Genomic DNA, 19,512 nt, shown 5'->3' on the forward strand with positions numbered 1-19,512 from the left:
ACCTTGTTTGCTAATTCGATTTTCTTTGTCAACCGCGGTTAGGCAGCACCAAGAAACACAGAGGGTAAAACAAAAAAAGCCACCTGTGAATTGCATAAAGGATTAAACAGGCAGAAAAGAAAATACAGTTTTATTTAGCTCTGTAAACGTTTGATCTTGTTTGTACACCCCAGCCAGGTTCTGTCAGAACAGAACAGGAAAAACAGAGGAAATACATAGGCGTCGGGGCCTTTTGCTACAGAGTATGCCCAAGTGATTATGTCTGGAGCTCGCTGTTTCCTTGCATTGTACTGCCAGACGCTGCTTCTGCTCCATGGTCAAGTTGGGGTAAATTTTCATTAGGCTCCTAACTAGAAAGGTACTTATGAACTACAAGGAAGCTGCGTATGTTCTGTTTCAATATAGGGTTCTTACGCAGCACGGATCCCCTCGTTGAACCCACCATCAGGTGGGAAAATGTGGGATAGAAATGCAATAAATAAATAATTATATAAACTTGCACACACAATTTGACACTTAGGGGTGAATTCTGAATACGGTGCTAAAATAATCAGCACCAAAAATATCCCGCGCTTAGCTGTATTCTGTGAACCTCCCTAAAGTTAGGCACTGTTTATAGAATGCGCGTAGAGCTCGTTCCAGCTTACTCAAAATTTAGGTGCTGCTAATTTATGCCAACTAAAACCTGGTGTAAATGCCCGTGCTGAATTTCAGTGCAGATCGGCAGCTGCGTGGAATTGTTAGGAACACTCACAACCTGCCGATCTCTTGGCCATGCCCTCTTTTACCCACACCGCTTTATAGAATAAGCTTAGAAGGTTGTGCTCATAAATTCTAATTAGTGCTGATAATTGCTTGTTAGTGGCCAATTATCTGCGCCGATTGACTTGTTAACTAGTTAAGTTGCGCAAGCAATTTGACTGCACTGCCAAATAACGCACATGCAAGTTTAGGTGCCATATATAGAATCTGAGGGTTCGTACGCAAAGTTGCGCACACAAGTTGTTGAATAATGCCAGTTACACACATAAATTAATGGTTAAATTAGCTTCTAATTAGCATAAAACCAATAATTGGTTATAATTGGTATTCATTGGCGCTACTTGGTACTAATTTTCAGTTACGCACGGAATTGCCATTAGTCGGTATTCTACAAATTGAGAAGCCCTTTTACTAACGAGTGCTTACTGTAACAAAAAAATGCTTTACTGCGGGATGTGCTCAGATGAAATAGTAAATGACGGCAGATAAAGACCTGTACGGTCCATGCAGTCTGCCCAACAAGATAAACTCATTTACATGGTATGTGATACTTTATATGTATATCCGCGTTTGATTTGTCCTTGCCTTTCTCAGGGCACAGACCGTAGAAGTCTGCCCAGCACTGCTCTTGTACTAAGTTCTGAAGCTAACGTTGAAGCCCCTTAAAATTTACACTCCAGCCTATCCCTATGTATTCAGTCATGATCAGGGCATAGACCGTAGAAGTCTGTCTAGCTCCCATTTTGTTTCCCAATTACCGGCATTATCACCCAATCTCCGCTAAGATTCCGTGGACCCATTCCTTCTAAACAGGATTCCTTTGTGCGTATCCCACGCATGTTTGAATTCCATTACCGTTTTCATCACCACCTCCCTTGGGAGGGCATTCCACATATCCACCACCCTTTCTGTGAAAAAATACATCCTGACATTACTCCTGAGTCTGCCCCCTTTCAACCTCAATTCATGTCCTCTAGTTCTACCGCCTTCCCATCTCCGAAAAAGGTTCATTTGCGGATTAATACCTTTCAAATATTTGAATATCTGTATCATGTCACCCCAGCTTCTCCTTTCCTCTAAGGTATACATGTTCAGATCAGCAAGTCTCTCCTCGTACAATTTGCAACGCAAATCCCATTCCATTTTTGTAGATTTTCTTATTTTCTTTTCCATGTTTTATTTTGTTTTATTTCTATTGATTACCTATCAACATGAACAATCCGAATGTTTAAATCTAATCTTTAATCACCGTATTCTTTTTCAAATCTGAGTATTTTAAGTAAAACTTAATTTTCTTTTGCTAACATTTTGTTTATCAATGCACAATAGCAAGTAAGTAAGTAATTAAGTCATGTCGGAAGCTGAGATTTGTGACAGCAGTTTGTAAAAATTTAAAATCTCTTAAACGGGACAAGGGATTCCAATGTAATTTGGCGTTGGTGACGCAAACTGATGTTGCTTTGTGCATGTAAAATTTTAATTAATTCGGTGCAAGTTTGAGGCTGCTGTTGCTAAATGTTTAGGGGGCTCACTTTTTTTTCTGGACATCGTGTATACCTGTAGTTTAGAACAATGGTCTGAGAAGCGGGTTCAAATCCCACCTCTTTTACTGACATCTCTTATGACCTTGGCAAGTACCTTTGGGGGGAATTCAGTAAAGGTTGCCCAAAGTTAGGCACCGGTCTTTATAGAATTCTAGCTTAGTGCTCAATTTCGCACCTATCTTTGGGTGCCAGCACTTATGCCAGCCAAAGGCTGGTATAAATGCCCACACCCAAAGTACTGTCAGTTATGCACAGAAATGCAAGAATTCTGTAACTGCATGCCTAAACCCCACTCCTGACAAGTCAGAGCTCTTTCCTTTATGGAGTGGAGCAGTAGCCTAGTGGTTACTGCAGTGGACTTTGATCCTGGCAACCTAGGTTTGATTCCCACTGCAGCTCCTTGTGTCCTTGGACAAGTCACTTAACCTTCCATTGCCCCTGGTACAAAAGCTTAGATTCTGAGCCCTCTAGGGTATAATGTGTACAGCACTGCATATATCTAGCAGCGCTATAGAAATGATTAGTAGTAATAGTAAATCCTGGGGACACCCCTGACCTGCCTATGCCGCTGCCCTGGCCACACACCCCTTGGCCTTGCTCACGAGATAAGTTAGGTGCATAGGTTATAGAATAGGAGCATAGAACAGATCTGCCAGTAACTATTAATGGCTGCCAATTAGCACTTATTAACAATAATTGATTGTTATCAGAATTTAGTCAGTTAGTTTATTCACAAATCTGTGATCCGTGCCCAACTTTGGGTGACCAATACAGAATCTGGGGGTTTGGGTGACCAAGCAGTTGGATGTGGGAGGGGCGCTTGATGTGGTATACTTGGATTTCAGCAAAGCCTTTGACACGGTTCCGCACAGGCGACTGATAAATAAATTGAGTGCCCTCGGTGTGGGACCTAGAGTAACTAATTGGGTAAAAAATTGGTTGAATGGTAGGAGACAGAGGGTGGTGGTAAATGGAGCTTGCTCTGAAGAAAAGGATGTCATCGGTGGAGTATCACAGGGATCGGTCCTAGGGCCGGCTCTTTTTAACGTCTTCGTGAGCGATATTGCGGAAGGGATGTCTGGTAAGGTTTGTCTCTTTGCAGATGATACTAAATTCTGCAACAGGGTGGACACCCTGGAGGGTGTGAATGACATGAGGAAGGACCTAGCGAAGCTAGAAGAATGGACCGATATTTGGCAACTAAGGCTTAATCCCAAAAAATGCAGGGTCATGCACTTGTTTCCCCATCCCCTCTTTCAGTGTTTTCTCACTGTTATTGTAATTTATTGAAAATTAATAAAATATTTTAAAAGGCAAAATGTGACTGTCTCTGGGAAAACATGACTAAAATTGCTTTGTTTCTAGTGACTTTAGTCACGTTTCCCCACAGAATCACAAATCATTAGCTTCTTTCTCCACTTTCTCCTCTAACGGCTTCACAGCATGAGATAACACCAGAATATGGGTAATTAAAACTTTGCCCAAGTCTACTATTCCTTCACTTATACCCCCCGATTCTATATATGGTGTCCAGTATTTGGGGGTGGATCCAAGATACACACGCCAACAAATTAGTTAATGAGCCATTAACTAACAATTGATGTTAACAATCAATTATTGAAGCTAATTGGCACTTATTGGATTTGCGCATACAAGTGTCCTTTTACTAAGCTGCGGGGAAAAAAGGACCCTGCGGTAGTGGCCGGGCCAATTTTCCTGCATGCCGGGGGCCATGTTTTTCCACATTGGGTAAAAAATCCCCCCCAAAATGGCCGTGCGGAAAGAAAACTCTTGATCCCTCCCACCTCTCCACAGCCCATCCCAGCTTTTTTTGTCCTTCCCCCCTGATGACGTGACAGGAGGAGAAAGAGAACAGTCTGCACATTGGACCACGTCCTCCTCCTCTGCCACCCTGGTTCCGACTGCTGATTTGAACATCGCAGCTGTGCAAGCTCCTGGCAGGTTGAATCAACAGTTGAGCCCAGGACGGCAGAAAAGGAGGATGCAGCCTGACGTGCAGCGCTTTGCCTCCTTCTCTTGATGCACGATCACAAGGCAAGTGGAGAATTTGCACAGAATTCCCCCACCTGTGAATTCTTCTTTGTTCCATGATGCAGAGTTCAACAAGAAAAGAGGAGGAAAAAAAAACCTCACGTAAACGTGAGTGATGAACAGATGAGTGAGGTGAACTGAAGGAGGATATCAAGAAATCTTTAATGTAAACAGCATAAAAACGAACCGACATGGCCGCGTTTCGGCACAAAGGCCTGCCTCAGGGGTAAGGTAAATCTCTTGGGTTATGGCAGAAATGCTTAACTCAAGAGTAAGGTCAAAGTTCTTTCTGGCTGTTCATCCTCTGTAAAATCCTCAGGAGAGAAGACGCTGGGTTGCAAACAACGTCTGACTAGTAAAACGTCGGTGACGTAAATAAGCATTTCCGCCATAACACGAGATTTCTCTGACCCCTGAGGCAGGCCTTTGTGCCGAAACACGGCCGTGTCGGGTGATTTTTATACTGTTTACATTAAAGATTTCTTGATATCCTCCTTCAGTTCACCTCACTCCTTTGTTCGTCGATGATGCAAAGTTCCCCGGAAGTAAATTCCAGCCTCCAAAGTTGTTATGTGAATTTCTAATATATAATGTGACACCATTCTTTGCTGTACTTTCTGGAAGTCCCCACGCTAACGATTGAATCAGTCAATTGCAGCAGTACAGCCAATCCCACACATACCACTAGCAGAGTGGAGGAGTAGCATAGGGGTTAGTGCAGTAGCCTGAGAGCCTGGTGAACTGAGTTTGATTCCCACGGCAGCTCCCTGTGAACCTCCATTGCGCCAGGTAAAAAAAAATATGTACCTGTATATAATATGTTAACCACAGAAAGGGAAATGGGACTTGATCTACTGCCTTTCTGTGGTATTTTGCAGCTACATTCAAAGCGGTTTACATATATACAGGTACTTATTTTGTACCTGGGGCAATGGAGGGTTAAGTGACTTGCCCACAGTCACAAGCAGCTGCAGTGGGAATCGAACCCAGTTCCCCAGGATCAGAGTCCTCTTCACTAACCTCTAGGCTACTTCTCCACTAGCAACGTTCCATGTAGAAGCCTGCCCTTGTAGATCAGCAATGTGGCCGCGTTGCTGATCTGCAAGGGCAGGCTTCTACATGGAATGTTGCTAGTGGAACAGCAACATTAACATTCCATGTAGAATCTCAAATAGTAGCAACAGAATCTCAATAGTAGCAACATTCCATCTAGAGTCTCCAATAGTAGCAACATTCCATGCAGAATCTCAAATAGGGAAAGGGAACTGGGACTTGATATACCGCCTTTCTGAGATTTTTGTACCAGGGGCAATGGAGGGTTAAGTGACTTGTGCACAGTCACAAGCAGCTGCAGTGGGAATGAAACCCAGTTCCCCAGGATCAAAGTCCACTGCACTAACCACTAGGCTACTCCTCCACTCACCTTGCCCACCACTAGGTTCTGCTTTACGCTTTCTCCACTTATGGCAACTAGAGAAAACCTGTCATTATTCCACACCCTTTTAAATTCCATTACTGTGGGCCCCTTTTATCAAGCTGTGGCAAAAGGGCGCTGGCGTTGGCACGTGTTTTACACGCACTCCAAGACCCCCTTTTACCACAGCTGGTAAAAGGGAAGGTCTCACTTCCCTGCGGGAAATGGCTGGGCGTCAAGTACGGTACTTACCGCGTGGCCATTTTGGGGGGGGGGAGCCCTTATCACACCCACTGAGGTGGCGGTAAGGGCTCCTGTGCTAACCTGGCGGTAGCCCGGCCAGCACATGATTACCACTGGGTACAGTCCAGCACTACAAAAATAAAAAAAATTTTGTAGCGTCGGAAATGATGGCGCGGTAGGGGTGGGAAGTACTGTCGGGCCGCTGCGGTAGCCTGGCGGTACTTCTGTTGTAGCGAGCGGTAAGCCCGCATTGAGCTTACCGCTGCTTAGTAAAAGGAGCCCTGTGCCAATAACTTATGGCAACTAGAGAACCGCTGCGATTATTCCAAACCCTCTTAAACTCCATTACTGTGCCAATAACATCTTGTAACTTTTCTTTTCCTCCAGTTTATGACAAAAAACCCAAATAAGCGATTAGGCTGTGTGGCATCGCAAGGTTCGGAGGACGCCATTAAGCAGCACCCGTTTTTCAAGGAAATTGACTGGGCTCTTCTGGAACAAAGGAAAATCAAGCCACCTTTCAAACCTCGGATTGTAAGTAGATTATTATTATTTGTTACATTTATTATTTGTTACATTTGTATCCCACATTTTCCCACCTTTTGCAGGCTCAATGTGGCTTACATATAAACCGTTAACGGCGTTAGCCGATTACAGTCTGAACAAATATATGGTATGAATGAACACAAAGTGATATTGTGGTAGAATGAGATACATGTATGGTAGGTACAATTGGGGGGAACTTAGAGAGGGAAAGGGGGAAGAAGAGTCACGTAATGCCCGTTACGGTCTTTGGTTGCATTGTGTCACAGATGTCCAGGTATTTTTATGCTGGGTCGGTGGGGTATGCTCTTCTGAACAGGTCTGTCTTTAGTGCTTTCCGAAAATTTAGGTGGTCGAGTGTAGTTTTCACTGCTTTTGGCAATGCGTTCCATAGTTGTGCGCTTAGGTAGGAAAAGCTGGCTGCATATGTGGATTTGTATTTGAGTCCTTTGCTGCTTGAGTAATGGAGGTTTAGGTATGATCATGCAGATTTTGTGGTGTTTCTGGTTGACAGGTCGATGAGGTCTGTCATGTATCCCAGTGCCTCACCGTAAATAATTTTATGAACAGTTGTGCAGATTTTGAAAGTGATACGTTGTTTGATTGGTAGCCAGTGCAATGTTTCTCTGAGTGGTCTGACGCTGTCAAAGCGTGTTTTTCCAACTATAAGCCTGGCTGCTGTGTTTATGTGTATATGATACCAGAATATTTGAAGCAGTAGTTTCTTCCAAATTTGAAGAAATTACAAATGCACTAAGAACCAAATTCTACAAGTAGCGCCTAAAAACCGGCGTTGAAAATTTAACGTGCTTAGCGCAATTCTATAGGGCGTATGAGTCCTTTATAGAATTGCTAACTGTAGGCGCCTGCAGTTAGGCCTGCTATGAGCCTACAGTTAAGCGCAATTTAATATGTATGCTTATAAAATTTAGGAATGCCTCAAAAATGCCCCTAGCCATGCCCCCAAATAGTTACATGAGTTAGGATGTACATGCAGATCGTTATAGAATACAGTGTGCATTTAAATCCTAATTAGGGCCAGTTAGTTCTGTTGATTGATTGTTATCACCAATTATCATCGCTGATTGGCTCCTTATTCAATTTATTACGTGTGTTAAATTGGGCACTTGCCCAATTTAACACGCTTAACTCTCTAGTGACAGCATTTCAGTTTCGTATGAGGCATTTCAGAACCTTGTTGTAGTACATTGCTGTGACTCTCAACTTCTTATCACCTGTTTCTTTATATTTTCCTGCCTCAAGCTGACTTTTCACCTTACTTGGGTTTTTTTTAATTTTGAAAGAGAGGGATAAATATTCAGCCACTGGTGGTCAGCAATTTTGGCCCCTGCCAACATTATGCCATTTATTTAATGTCAGGTCCTGTCTGGGCTCCAGCATTTAATATCCAGCTACATGTAGCCGGCTATCAATGATCCAGTTAACTGCGATATTCAGCACTTAGCGGTTCTTTTAACTAAGGTGCTTAACAGATTTAGAGGGGCATTTTCGAAAGAAACATCCATTTTGCGATTTTGATGTCTTTGCAAAACGTCCAAATCCGGGGTCGGGGAAAAACGTATTTTGGGAAAAAGATGGACGTCCATCTTTCATTTCGAAAATACCATCAGAGACGTCCTTAAATTTGGACGTCCCTGGATTTGGACGTCCATAGTTATGGATGTCTTTGACTTTCGGCGATTTTCGAAACCAAAGACTTCCGTGTCAAAAACGTCCAAACGCAAGCCATTTGGACGTGGGCGGAGCCAGCATTTCTAGGGCACTGGTCCCCCTGACAATGCAGGACACCAGCTGGGCACCTTAGGAGGCACTGCAGTGGACTTCATAAAATGCTCCCAGGAGCATAGCTCCCTTACCTTGTGTGCTAAGTCCCCCAACCCCCCCCCCCCCCCCGAAACCCCCCAAACCCACTACCCACAACCTTCGGGTGAAGGGGGCACCTATATATGGGTACCGTGGGTTTGTGGTGGGTTTTGGAGGGCTTGCTGTTTCCTCCACAAATGTAACAGGTAGGGGGGGTATGGGCCTGGGTCAGCCTGGCTGAAGTGCACTGCAGTACCCAGTAAAACTGCTCCTGGGACCTGCATGCGCTGTCATGGACCTGAGTATGACATCTGAGGCTGGCATAGAGCCTGGCACGAAATATTTTTAAAGATGTTTTTTGACGGTGGGAGGAGGTTAGTGACCACTGGGGGAGTAATGGGAGGTAATCCCCGATTCCCTCCGGTGGTCATTTTGGGCACCTTTTTGTGTCTTATTTGTAAAAAAAAAACACGTCCGGGTGAAAACGTCCAGTTGTTCGTCAGGGACGACCTTGCTTTTTTCGAATATGGGTCAAAGACGTCCAAGTGTTAGGCACGCGCAAGTCCCGCCTTCACTAGGCCTCCAACATGCCCCCTTAAAATTTGGACTTCCTTGTGACGGACTGCAGTTGGAGACGTCCAAAATCGGGTTTCGATTATACCGATTTGGACGTCTCTGGGAGAAGGACATCCATCTTCCGATTTATGTTGAAAGATGGACGTCCTTCTCTTTTAAAAATGAGCCTGTTAGCGTGCACCAACGATTAGCACATGCAAAATGATTTTGCACATTATATTCCTATGGGTGTCTTATCATTTAGTGTGCCTTAGTAAAAGGATCTCTTAACCACTCAAGTTAAACCAGACAAAGATAGGTCTATGTTTTATGCATTCCTGTATGTCCGATTAACTTATGTGGTTAAGGGCCCTGTTTACTAAGGTGCATTAGCACTTTTAACGCACCTATAATTAGCGCTAACCGTGTAGGCACCTATAGGGATATTGTAGGTGCGTACATGGTTAACCTATAACATGGCTTGGTAAACGAGGCCTTAAGTGCCGAATATTGACCATTAACTGCATAAGTGCTGACTCTGCTCTGGACTACCCACAAAATTGCCAGCTATGAGTTTTGCAGTTACAGCTGATATTCAGCATCACTATCCAGTTATCTGTCACTGAATATCAGCAGATAGCTCCGCACAAGTGATTTAGCTGGGCAGGTCCTCTCCAGCCCAGTCATGTCACTTTGAATATTAACCCCAGAATCTTTTTCCTTCATCAGTAGTTGTAATGATAGGCCAGCAGAGAAGGAAGGCAAGATCCAATCAGCAAGCCTTTCTTTTAGAGGTGAAGTATGTAAGCGAAATGGCATATTGAGACCAAGGAAGAACTGGTTCCCCACAGGGCTATAAAAGGGAGGAGTACGTACTCCTGCCAGAATTCTGTGCCAAAAAACAAAAAAATCAAAATTCTACGCAAAAAAATTGCAAATTCTGTAAAATTCTGTGCACAAAATTTGCCAAATTCTGCAAATTTGTCATAATTTAACCCATATTACATTTCTCATCCACCTTTTTTTTTTACAGCTCCCTCCACCCACAGCATCCACTTTTTTTAAAACCCCCTCCAACCACCCACATACCCACATATAGCATCCACTTTTTTGTTTATTGGTTTTTTTTTTTTACAGTTCCCGCCCTACCTGCATCCACAGACCATCAATATTTCTTTTTCAACCCATCCCTGCACTCCCCTGTGAGGTAGGGGCTGTATGAGAGTAGCTTTTCGGGGCAGGAAAGAACCCCACTGTTTTCTGCCCAGCCCACTGCTGCCAATCTCTCGCTCATGCCACCACTACTTTTTCCAAATGGCTGCCAAGACTTTCTGCGGCAGTCTCACGAGATTACTGCTTGAAGTTTCGGTGGCCATTTTGAAAAAGCAGCGGCATAAGCTAGAGAGTGGCAGCAGCAGGCAGGAAAGAATAGGGCTCTTTCCTTCCCCTGAAAAGGCCACTAGACTACCAGGTACACCTGGAAGGTCAGCGGGGGAGTCAGCCAGCCTGCCTGCCTTTTCCGTGGGCTGGGGAGGGCTCACTGAGGCTCGAGGAGGCAGAGGGGAGGCCAGCCATCCACCCTCGGAGCGCAGATTCTGAGTAGGCATGCAGAATTCTGCACAGCTGCGGTATTCTGTGCAAATTCTGCGCTCCACAGTCACAGAGAATTTCGGCAGGAGTAAATACAGTAGGGACAACCAAAAAAGAGGAAAGAACTGAGGAGACCTGAGAGATCATTTTCAAAGCACTTAGACTTGTAAAGTTCCATTATTGAGATTACCAAAATTTCTTTGTATGGTGAGTTTTATGGGGAAATGTCCTTGCTCTGCTCTGCATTCATTGTTGATGGAAGACCGGGAGGTTCTCTGGTTGCGGAATTACCATATGTGTGTTGGAGGACCGTGGCTCCACAGTGCTGAAGAAGAGTGCAGTCTCTTATACTTCCCTTAGCTCTCAATTGGCCACTGAAGCCTACACTGCTACCCTCATTGAAGCACTTAGGAGTGAGGTAGAGGTGGATTATGGGGAGGGGTAGGGACAGAGCATGGGTGCATCAGGTGACTGGGTTTTTTCTCTTTCAAAAGGTTGGCAACTCTAGTGCGCACCCATCCGACCTGTTGGCCCACCCAAAAATTGCCTTCTGGCTACTCCAATGATGTTCAGATACAGGAGGCATTGCCCTTTCCCTGGAGGGCTCACAATCTAATTTTTATACCTGAGGCAATAGAGTGTCAAGTGATTTGGACACAGACACAAGGAATAAAAGTGGGTTTTGAACCAGCCACCTCTGGATAACAAGTCTAGTGCTCTAACCACTAGGCTACTCCTCCCTACCATATGCAGGGTTCTGCAGGCAGTGGAGACATAATGTAATACTGTTGGGATTTTATCAGCATCTTTCGTTTTGTTGCCTTGAGCAAATTGTCTTTGAGTTGACTGTAATAAAGCAAAGTTAATGAATTAATCTTATTCTGATGATTTATTGTGAACATCAGTTTCCCACAGAATAGTGCTTGCACTGTTTTCATGTTCCGCACCCTGATGGGCTTTTAACATAAGTAATCTTATATGGAGAAGCTTTGCACTGTAGGCCTGATTCGCCATTATTTGTTCCTGGCACACACCCCTTGCGATAGTAAAAAGTGCTAAGGTGCTTCATGACCCCCTGTTGACGCTTTGTTTTTATAGAATTTGATATACTGCCTTATTTATTTTATTTATTCATTCAGACTTTCTACACCACCTTTGCTAACAAGCAGTTCAAAGCGGTGTACAGTAATCATAACCATAAAACATATATTCAAAGTAAGGAAAAGGAACTATAATAATAGTAGGAAAGCGAAATACAGGCAAGCATACAACAACTGAGAAAGTTTTGGCAAACGCCGATGTGGGAAAGGAGAAGAAGGGGGAAAACACTTAGGAGTAGGATTGAGGTTAATCGAGTGCAAAATAAGATCCAGATAACCTAACCCTATGGAGCAGGAAAGGCTTGTTGAAAAAGCCAGATTTTAACCAGGGAGTTACATTTCTGCAAAGAAAGCTCAGAACAGATGAAAAGAGGTAACGAGTTCCAGAGAGGAGGTGCAGCAAAGTAGAAAGCTCGGTATCTCGTAGACTCAGGAGAGGCATTTCTTGAACTGGGAAGGACTAACTGATAGTCATTTAAAGAATGGAGAACACGACAAGGTGAATAGGGGATGGTCAGAAATTCTAGATAGGGTGGATTGCCAGATCTATAAGCTTTGAAAGTAAGTATAAGAACTTTGAAGAGAATGTGCTGCTCAACTGGAAGCCCGTGATGTGACTTAAGCAGTGGAGAGATGTGATCTGAATGATGGGTGGGGTGAAGGAATCTCATGGTGATTATTCAGGGATTGTAGTTTTTCCCGAAGTGACTGGTTACATACTAGGTATACTATGTTGCAATAATTATTTATTTAGATTTTGCTCACACCTTTTTCAGTAGTAGCTCAAGGTGCGTTACATTCAAGTACACTGGAGGCTTCTCTGTTCCAGGAGGGCTCACAATCTAAGTTTGGACCTGAGGCAATGGAGGGTTAAGTGACTTGCCCAAGATCACAAGGAGCAGCAGTGGGATTTGAACCAGCCACCTCTGGATTGTAAGACCAGTGCTCTAACCACTAGGCCACTCCTCCACTAGCAACATTCTGTATAGAATCTCAAATAGTAGCAACAGAATCTCAAACAGTAGCAACATTCTATGTAGAAGCCTGCTCTTGCAGATGAGCAATGCGGCTGCGCAGGCTTCTGTTTCTGTGAGTCTGACGTCCTGCACGTACGTGCAGGACGTCAGACTCACAGAAACAGAAGCCTGTCCGGCCGCGCTGCTGATCTGCAAGGGCAGGCTTCTACATGGAATGTTGCTAGTGGAATGGCAACATTAACATTCCATGTAGAATCTCAAATAGTAGCAACAGAATCTCAATAGTAGCAACATTCTATCTAGAATCTCCAATAGTAGCAACATTCCATGTAGAATCTCAAATAGTAGCAACAGCAACATTCCATGTAGAATCTCAAATAGTAACAACATTCCGTTTAGAACCTCAAATAGGGAAAGGGAACTGGGACTTGATATACCACCTTTCTGAGCTTTTTGCAACTACATTCAAAGCGGTTTACTTATATTCAGGTACTTATTTTGTACCAGGGGCAATGGAGGGTTAAGTGACTTGCCCAAGATCACAAGGAGCAACAGTGGAATTTCAACCGGCCACCTCGGGATTGCAAGACCCGTGCTCTAACTACTAGGCCACTCATCCACTTATTGTAAATAAAGATAGGATGAGTGCATGGAGAGATTCATGGTCAAAAAAACATTGGGTTGAGCGCAATTGTCTAAGTACAAAAGAACCTGTCTTGCATAGATGAGAGAATTGAGCAGATGAGAGTCTACAAAGCGATTTACATAAACACAATAAAATCAGATAGAGGGTAAGGAACCCCAGTACTTGGCAAAAAGAAAGAAAGTGTAGAGAACGGCGGGGGGGGGGGGGGGGGGGGGGGGGGGGGGCTCAGGGCAGTCTAGTAGTCCATACCAGCCAAAGCTAACACACAAAGGCCTTGGTAAAGAGATATGTGACCATCTCTGGGGAAAAGGTAACTAAAGTAGCAGATCCAAAACGTTAAGAATGACTGAGTGTTTCATGGTAGTCCTATTATTAAGTTTCACTTTGCTGTTTTTCAAGTTTACCTTATTTATTGTATTTATGTTTATATTTGGTCATTTTACTATTGTTTTGTTGTTATAAGTTTTATGTTAAACTGTACCTGCTGCACATCACCTTGAGTGAATCTCTTCATAAAGGCCCTTAATAAAACCCAATAAATAAATAAATATAGAGTTCTTTTATAAAGTGGCAGCAAACATGACTGCGTTCTTCCTGCATGCCAAAATGCACTACCGTGGGGCACGCTGACACATCCTGCGGTAGATCAGGCATCTGTGCATGCTTCCCCAGCACTAAAAGTACCGGGGACGTGTTTGGGGGTAGAGAATAAGCATGCCGAGTGCTAAGGGCTCGATTATATGGCGCCTAAAATTAACATTCATGAGGCGCTCATCGTGCTTACTAAATACCACAGATAAATCTATGTGCAGTATTTAGAATACAATTACGCGTAGTTCATGCAACTAAATCTACGCGTGTCCATTTACACCAAAGAAAAGCTAGTGTAAATCCCTTCGTGTAGATTTACGTTCACTGGCCCATATTCTATAACAACGCGCATAGATTTTGGATTGCCCATTTTCACACCACTAAGAACGTCTTTTTTGCCTGTGCACATTAGAATTTAGGCGCAGTACTTTATAGAATACGCTAAGCAATGTATGCAAGTAAATTCTAATTTTTGCCAATTACATAGTAACATAGTAGATGACGGCAGAAAAAGACCTGCACGGTCCATCCAGTCTGCCCAAGATAAACTCATGTGTATACCTTACCTTGATTTGTACCTGTCTTTCTCAGGGCACAGACCGTATAAGTCTGCCCAGCAGTTTTTCCTGCCTCCCAACCACCTGTCCCGCCTTCCATCACCGGCTCTGGCACAGACCGTATAAGTATGCCTTCCCCTATCCTCGCCTCCCAACCACCAACCCCTCTTCCCCCCACCTGCTCTTCCCCCCACCTGCTCTGCCACCCAATTGTAGCTAAGCTAATTAGTGCTCGTTATTGCTTGTTAAGGGCTACAGTTTGTTTAAACAATTAATCTACGTGCGTAGTTATAGAATACACCTAGATTTATGCGTGCAACTGGGAAACCCATGCACGGCCCCTATATTTACTTTAACAGAATTCATTAAAACCTCATTTTTTTGTTTCTGGTGACTTTAGAGGGGCATTTTCAAAAGAAACGTCCAAGTTGGGATTTGGACGTCTTTGTAAAATGTCGAAATTCGGGGGCGGGGAAAAACGTATTTTCGAAAAAAGATGGATGTCCATCTTTTGTTTCGAAAATACCAAAGACGTCCTTAGATTTGGACGTCCTTAGACATGGACGTCTTTGACTTTTGGCGATTTTCGAAACCAAAGACATCCATGTCTAAAACGTCCAAATGCAAGCCATTTGGACATAGGAGGAGCCAACATTTGTAGTGCACTGGTCCCCCTGACATGCCAGGACACCAACCGGGCACCCTAGGGGGCACTGCAGTAGACTTCATAAATTGCTCCCAGGTACATGCTCCCTTACTGTGTGTGCTGAGCCCCCCAACCCCCCCCCCCAAACCCACTACCCCCAACTGTACACCACTGCCATAGCCCTTACGGGTGAAGGGGGCACCTAGATGTGGGTACAGTGGATTTGTGGTGGGTTTTGGAGGGCTCGCTGTTTCCTCCACAAACGTAACAGGTAGGGGGGGTATGGGCCTGGGTCCGCCTGTCTGAAGTGCACTGCAGTACCCACTAAAACTGCTCCTGGGACCTGCATGTGCTGTCATGGACTTGAGTATGATATCTGAGGCTGGCACGACATATTTTTAAAGATTTTTTTTGACGGTGGGAGGGAGTTAGTGACCACTGGGGGAGTAACGGGATGTCATCCCCGATTCCCTCCGGAGGTCATCGGGTCATTTCGGGCACCTTTTTGTGCCTTATTCATTAAAAAAACACGTCCGGGTGAAAACGTCCAAGTTTTACTTTAGGACGTTCCTGCTTTTTTCGATTATGGCTCAAAGACGTCCAAGTGTTAGGCACGCCCAAGTCCCGGCTTCACCATGCCTCCGACGCCCCCTTGGAATTTGGACGTCCTTGCGACGGACTTCAGTTAGAGATGTCCAAAATCGGGTTTCGATTATACCGATTTGGACGTCTCTGGGAGATGGATGTCCATGTTCCGATTTATGTCAGAAGATGGACGTCCATCTCTTTCGAAAATGAGCCTGTTTAGTCTCCTTTTCCCAGAGATGGCCACGTATGTTTTTAATGCTGTCCTAAGCTTTGAGTGGAGGAGTAGCTTAGTGGTTTAGGTTACTGGTTCAAATCTCCCTGCTACTCTTTTTGATCTTGGAAACAGGGGCGTATCTGTAACGGGGCCAACGGGTGCCTGGCCCCCGTACATTTGGCCCTGGCCCCCGCTACCGCCGCCAACCCCCCCGTGCCGCCAATGGAAGCCTATGGGGGGGGCGAAAACCGGCCCCCGCACTTCGGGCTCTGGCCCCCCCTACCAGGGAAAGTCAGATACGCCCCTGCGTGGAAAACTCCCCTCCAGGAACAGGGCACTATCCAGTGTACCTGAATGTAACTCACCTTGAGCTATTAGTGAAAAAGGTGTGAGCAAAATCAAAAAAATAAATAAGACGGTTCAAGTGAAATAGTAGGGGTTGAGCGTTCCAAAGTAATAGTGCTGTGCAGTTAAATGCACTCGAACAAGTGGATTCTAACCTTACTCAAGACACTGTTAGAATATAATAAGCTTTATTGCTCGAAGCTGGTAAACAAATGTAATGGTTAAGGGGACTCCTGCTCATTGACTGAGTGCCTGTCCTTCTTAACAAAGACAGTAATGCTCACGTCATTTTTCCTTAGTCCAAGGAGCCTCTCAAAATTCAGAACAGACAGAGTCCTGACAGCCATCCTTGTACATAATGCCTCCTTCTTTACAAGGCGGAGGAGTGGCCTAGTGGTTAGGGTGGTGGACGTTGGTCATGAGGAACTGAGTTTGATTCCCGGCACAGGCAGCTCCTTGTGACTCTGGGCAAGTCATTTAACCCTCCATTGCCCGCCGCATTGAGCCTGCCATGAGTGGGAAAGTGTGGGGTACAAATGTAACAAAAAAAAAAGGAACATGAACACTGGTTGCTTCTCTTCAGCACCAAATAAAAATAGCTCCATCAATCTGGGGAAACAGGCACAGCCTGCTACCTCCTGCCTGTCTTAATTCCAGCTCCCGGGAAGGGTGTTGAACTCAATAGTCAGCCTGGTATCTAAGAAGCTTCTCTCTCTTGCTTCAAAGCACAATCATTTCTTTTCATTGTGGAGTCTATTCATTCATCCCATCACATGGTAAATGTCAGGAGAGGGCAAAGCAGCCAGCTATTTTTCAGCATGTGAATTTCCTCTGTGAGAGGGATAAGTATTATGGACCTGATTTTATAATAAGACACCCATATGTGAAGTCTAAAAAGGCACCTAGAAGCCTATTTGATAAAGGTGACATAGACACCTGTGTTTCTTTATAGAATAGATCCCCAGAACCAACGCTGGTAGTGCAAAAATGCTGACTTATACATTTACACCTGCTCCAGAGTTCATGGAAATCTGTGCATGTACTAGCATGTTTTATAAAATGCATGTGTATATGAGTGGAGGAGTGGCCTAGTGGTTGGAGCGCCAGTGTTGCAGTCCAGAGGTGGCCGGTTCAAATCCCACTGCTGCTCCTTGTGATCTTGGGTAAGTCGCTTAACCCTCCACTGCCTCAGGTACAAACTTAGATTGTGAGCCCTCCTGGGACAGAGAAATAGCCAGTGTACCTGAATGTAACTCACCTTCAGCTACTACTGGAAAAGGTGTGAGCAAAATCTAAATAAATAAATATATGGAATGTTGCTACTACTGAAGATTCTACATGGAATGTTGCCACTTTTTGAGATTCTGGAATGTTGCTACTTTTTGAGATTCTAGATGGAATGTTGCTAATGGAGGAGTGGCCTAGTGGTTAGAGCATCAGTTTTGCAATCCAGAGGTGGCCAGTTCAAATCCCACTGCTGCTCCTTGTGAACCTGGGCAAGTCACTTAACCCTCCATTGCCCCATGTACAAACTTAGATTGTGAGCCCTCCTGGGACAGAGAAATATCCAGAGTACCTGAATGTAACTCACCGTGAGCTACTACTGAAAAAGGTGTGAGCAAATATAAATATCACATCTGCACCCAAACTACACCCCCAGGAATGCTTATACACCATCTTACTTCCATATGGACTTATAAGCATATATTCTACCACCTACTTTTGCAAAAAGCCATTTCCACATAATACACACTTTACATGTGGAAAAATCTGTGAATCCAATTTTATATACCCAGTACTAAGATAATATTATATAGCAGGGGAATGGTCTTCTGAGTTGAGACCCATGTTGTCTTTAATTCTAAGGGTTCAGTGTTCTAAGGGCCAAATTTAAAGTGTGTTCAGTCTCCATCTCCTGTATAAAGAATATTTTGGGCCTGATATTCAAAGTGGTTTATGCTCCTGCTTAAATTGTGCTGAGCAGACTGGCCGCCAGTATTCACCAGCACTTAACCAGGGCTGGAGTGAGACTACTGTTAAGGGTGCTGCCATTGTTTGACCTGGAGTTGACAAGGCAGGAGTAAAACGGAGACTTCTCCAGCCCTTTCCCACTAGACACCAGGGATCTCATCCTGATAAGTTCTGAGAATGAAGGGTGCTTCTGGGAAGAGGGTGCAGGAAGAGGCAGATTTTGTAATTGGGGAGGGACTAATGGTTTGAAGAGGAATCAGTGAGTGTTCAGATCTGGTGAAGGGTGGTGTTGGGGATTGGAAGTGGTGGTGCCAAGGGGCTCGGGGGGATTGAACTGGAATATCACTTCTGCGGGTCCTGGCTGAATATTGGCTGAGCAGTACATTCTTAACTGGACATGCCCTAATTTTCAATGCAACTGCCCAGAAATGGTCCGGCACTGAAAAACGCTGACCGCCGCTGGCTGGATATCGGCTGGCTACATTCTGGGAAAGATTGGATTCACCAATAAGAGTAATTTATGCATATTCAATGCCAAAACCCTTCTGTGTAAATGAGTGTCACTCAACCTACCTAAACAGAATTTCAGTCTATGTATGACAAGGGTTCTCAACTCACTATTTGGGACCCAGCCAGCCAGTCTGGTTAGAGGCAGTGCATGCAAATCTGTTTCATGCATATTCATTGTAGCTATCTTGAAACCCCTAGTGCTGGCTGTTTACTGAAGACTGGGTTGAGAAACACTTCAGTTTCCTGCTGCTCATTTAGACTTTCAGCTCATTTGGGACCAGCTTATACTAGTACCCACGTCATTTGCTTCTTCTCCCCCTCCCCCTCTTTTAACTCTCACAGCTTCCTGTCTAGCTCAACCATGACAGTAATAGTGTTTGGCCATGAGGGAGAGAAAACTGTTCCCTCTGGAAGTGTGCACCCTGGATTTCGTCACTAGGTATAACTGTCATGCAATGACTGAAACTTCTTCCCACCAGGGTGAACAGTGTATTTTCCATAGTCCCAGCTTAAGTTGGGTATGATGAAGATGTAGTATTTTAATCAAACTTGTCACATGCAGAAGCTAGATTCTATGAGAAAGGAACCTGAAGATTGTTTTCAAACACAAGTACCAGTCAGTTTATAATATTAGTAGGGAAATGATATTACAAGAATGTGCTGCAGAGGTATTTTCAGTTCTTTGGCTGCTGAAGAGGTACACTGCTACTGGCCTGAATTAGGTGTTAATTAAGGTGTGAGAAAATAGAAGAGTTGCAAAGATTACTAAGGGCAAACTGATTACTGGGTTAGCTTCATAGGGTTTGAAGCAGATCCCATAGAATCAAAACTATATAGAGA

General features: G+C 44.3%; 1 protein-coding gene across 1 annotated transcript in view; it reads left to right on the top strand.

Moving 5' to 3' along the window:
- Positions 1-19,512, top strand: part of PRKCE (protein kinase C epsilon) — a 915,268-nt gene that overhangs the window by 867,666 nt on the left and 28,090 nt on the right. The window contains exon 14 of the mRNA XM_030195809.1: positions 6,403-6,549. Within this exon, the coding sequence (XP_030051669.1) occupies positions 6,403-6,549 (147 nt within the window). The remainder of the gene's footprint in view (positions 1-6,402; positions 6,550-19,512) is intronic.

The sequence above is a fragment of the Microcaecilia unicolor genome, chromosome 3 (assembly GCF_901765095.1).
Source record: "Microcaecilia unicolor chromosome 3, aMicUni1.1, whole genome shotgun sequence".
NCBI classification, from domain to species: domain Eukaryota; kingdom Metazoa; phylum Chordata; class Amphibia; order Gymnophiona; family Siphonopidae; genus Microcaecilia; species Microcaecilia unicolor.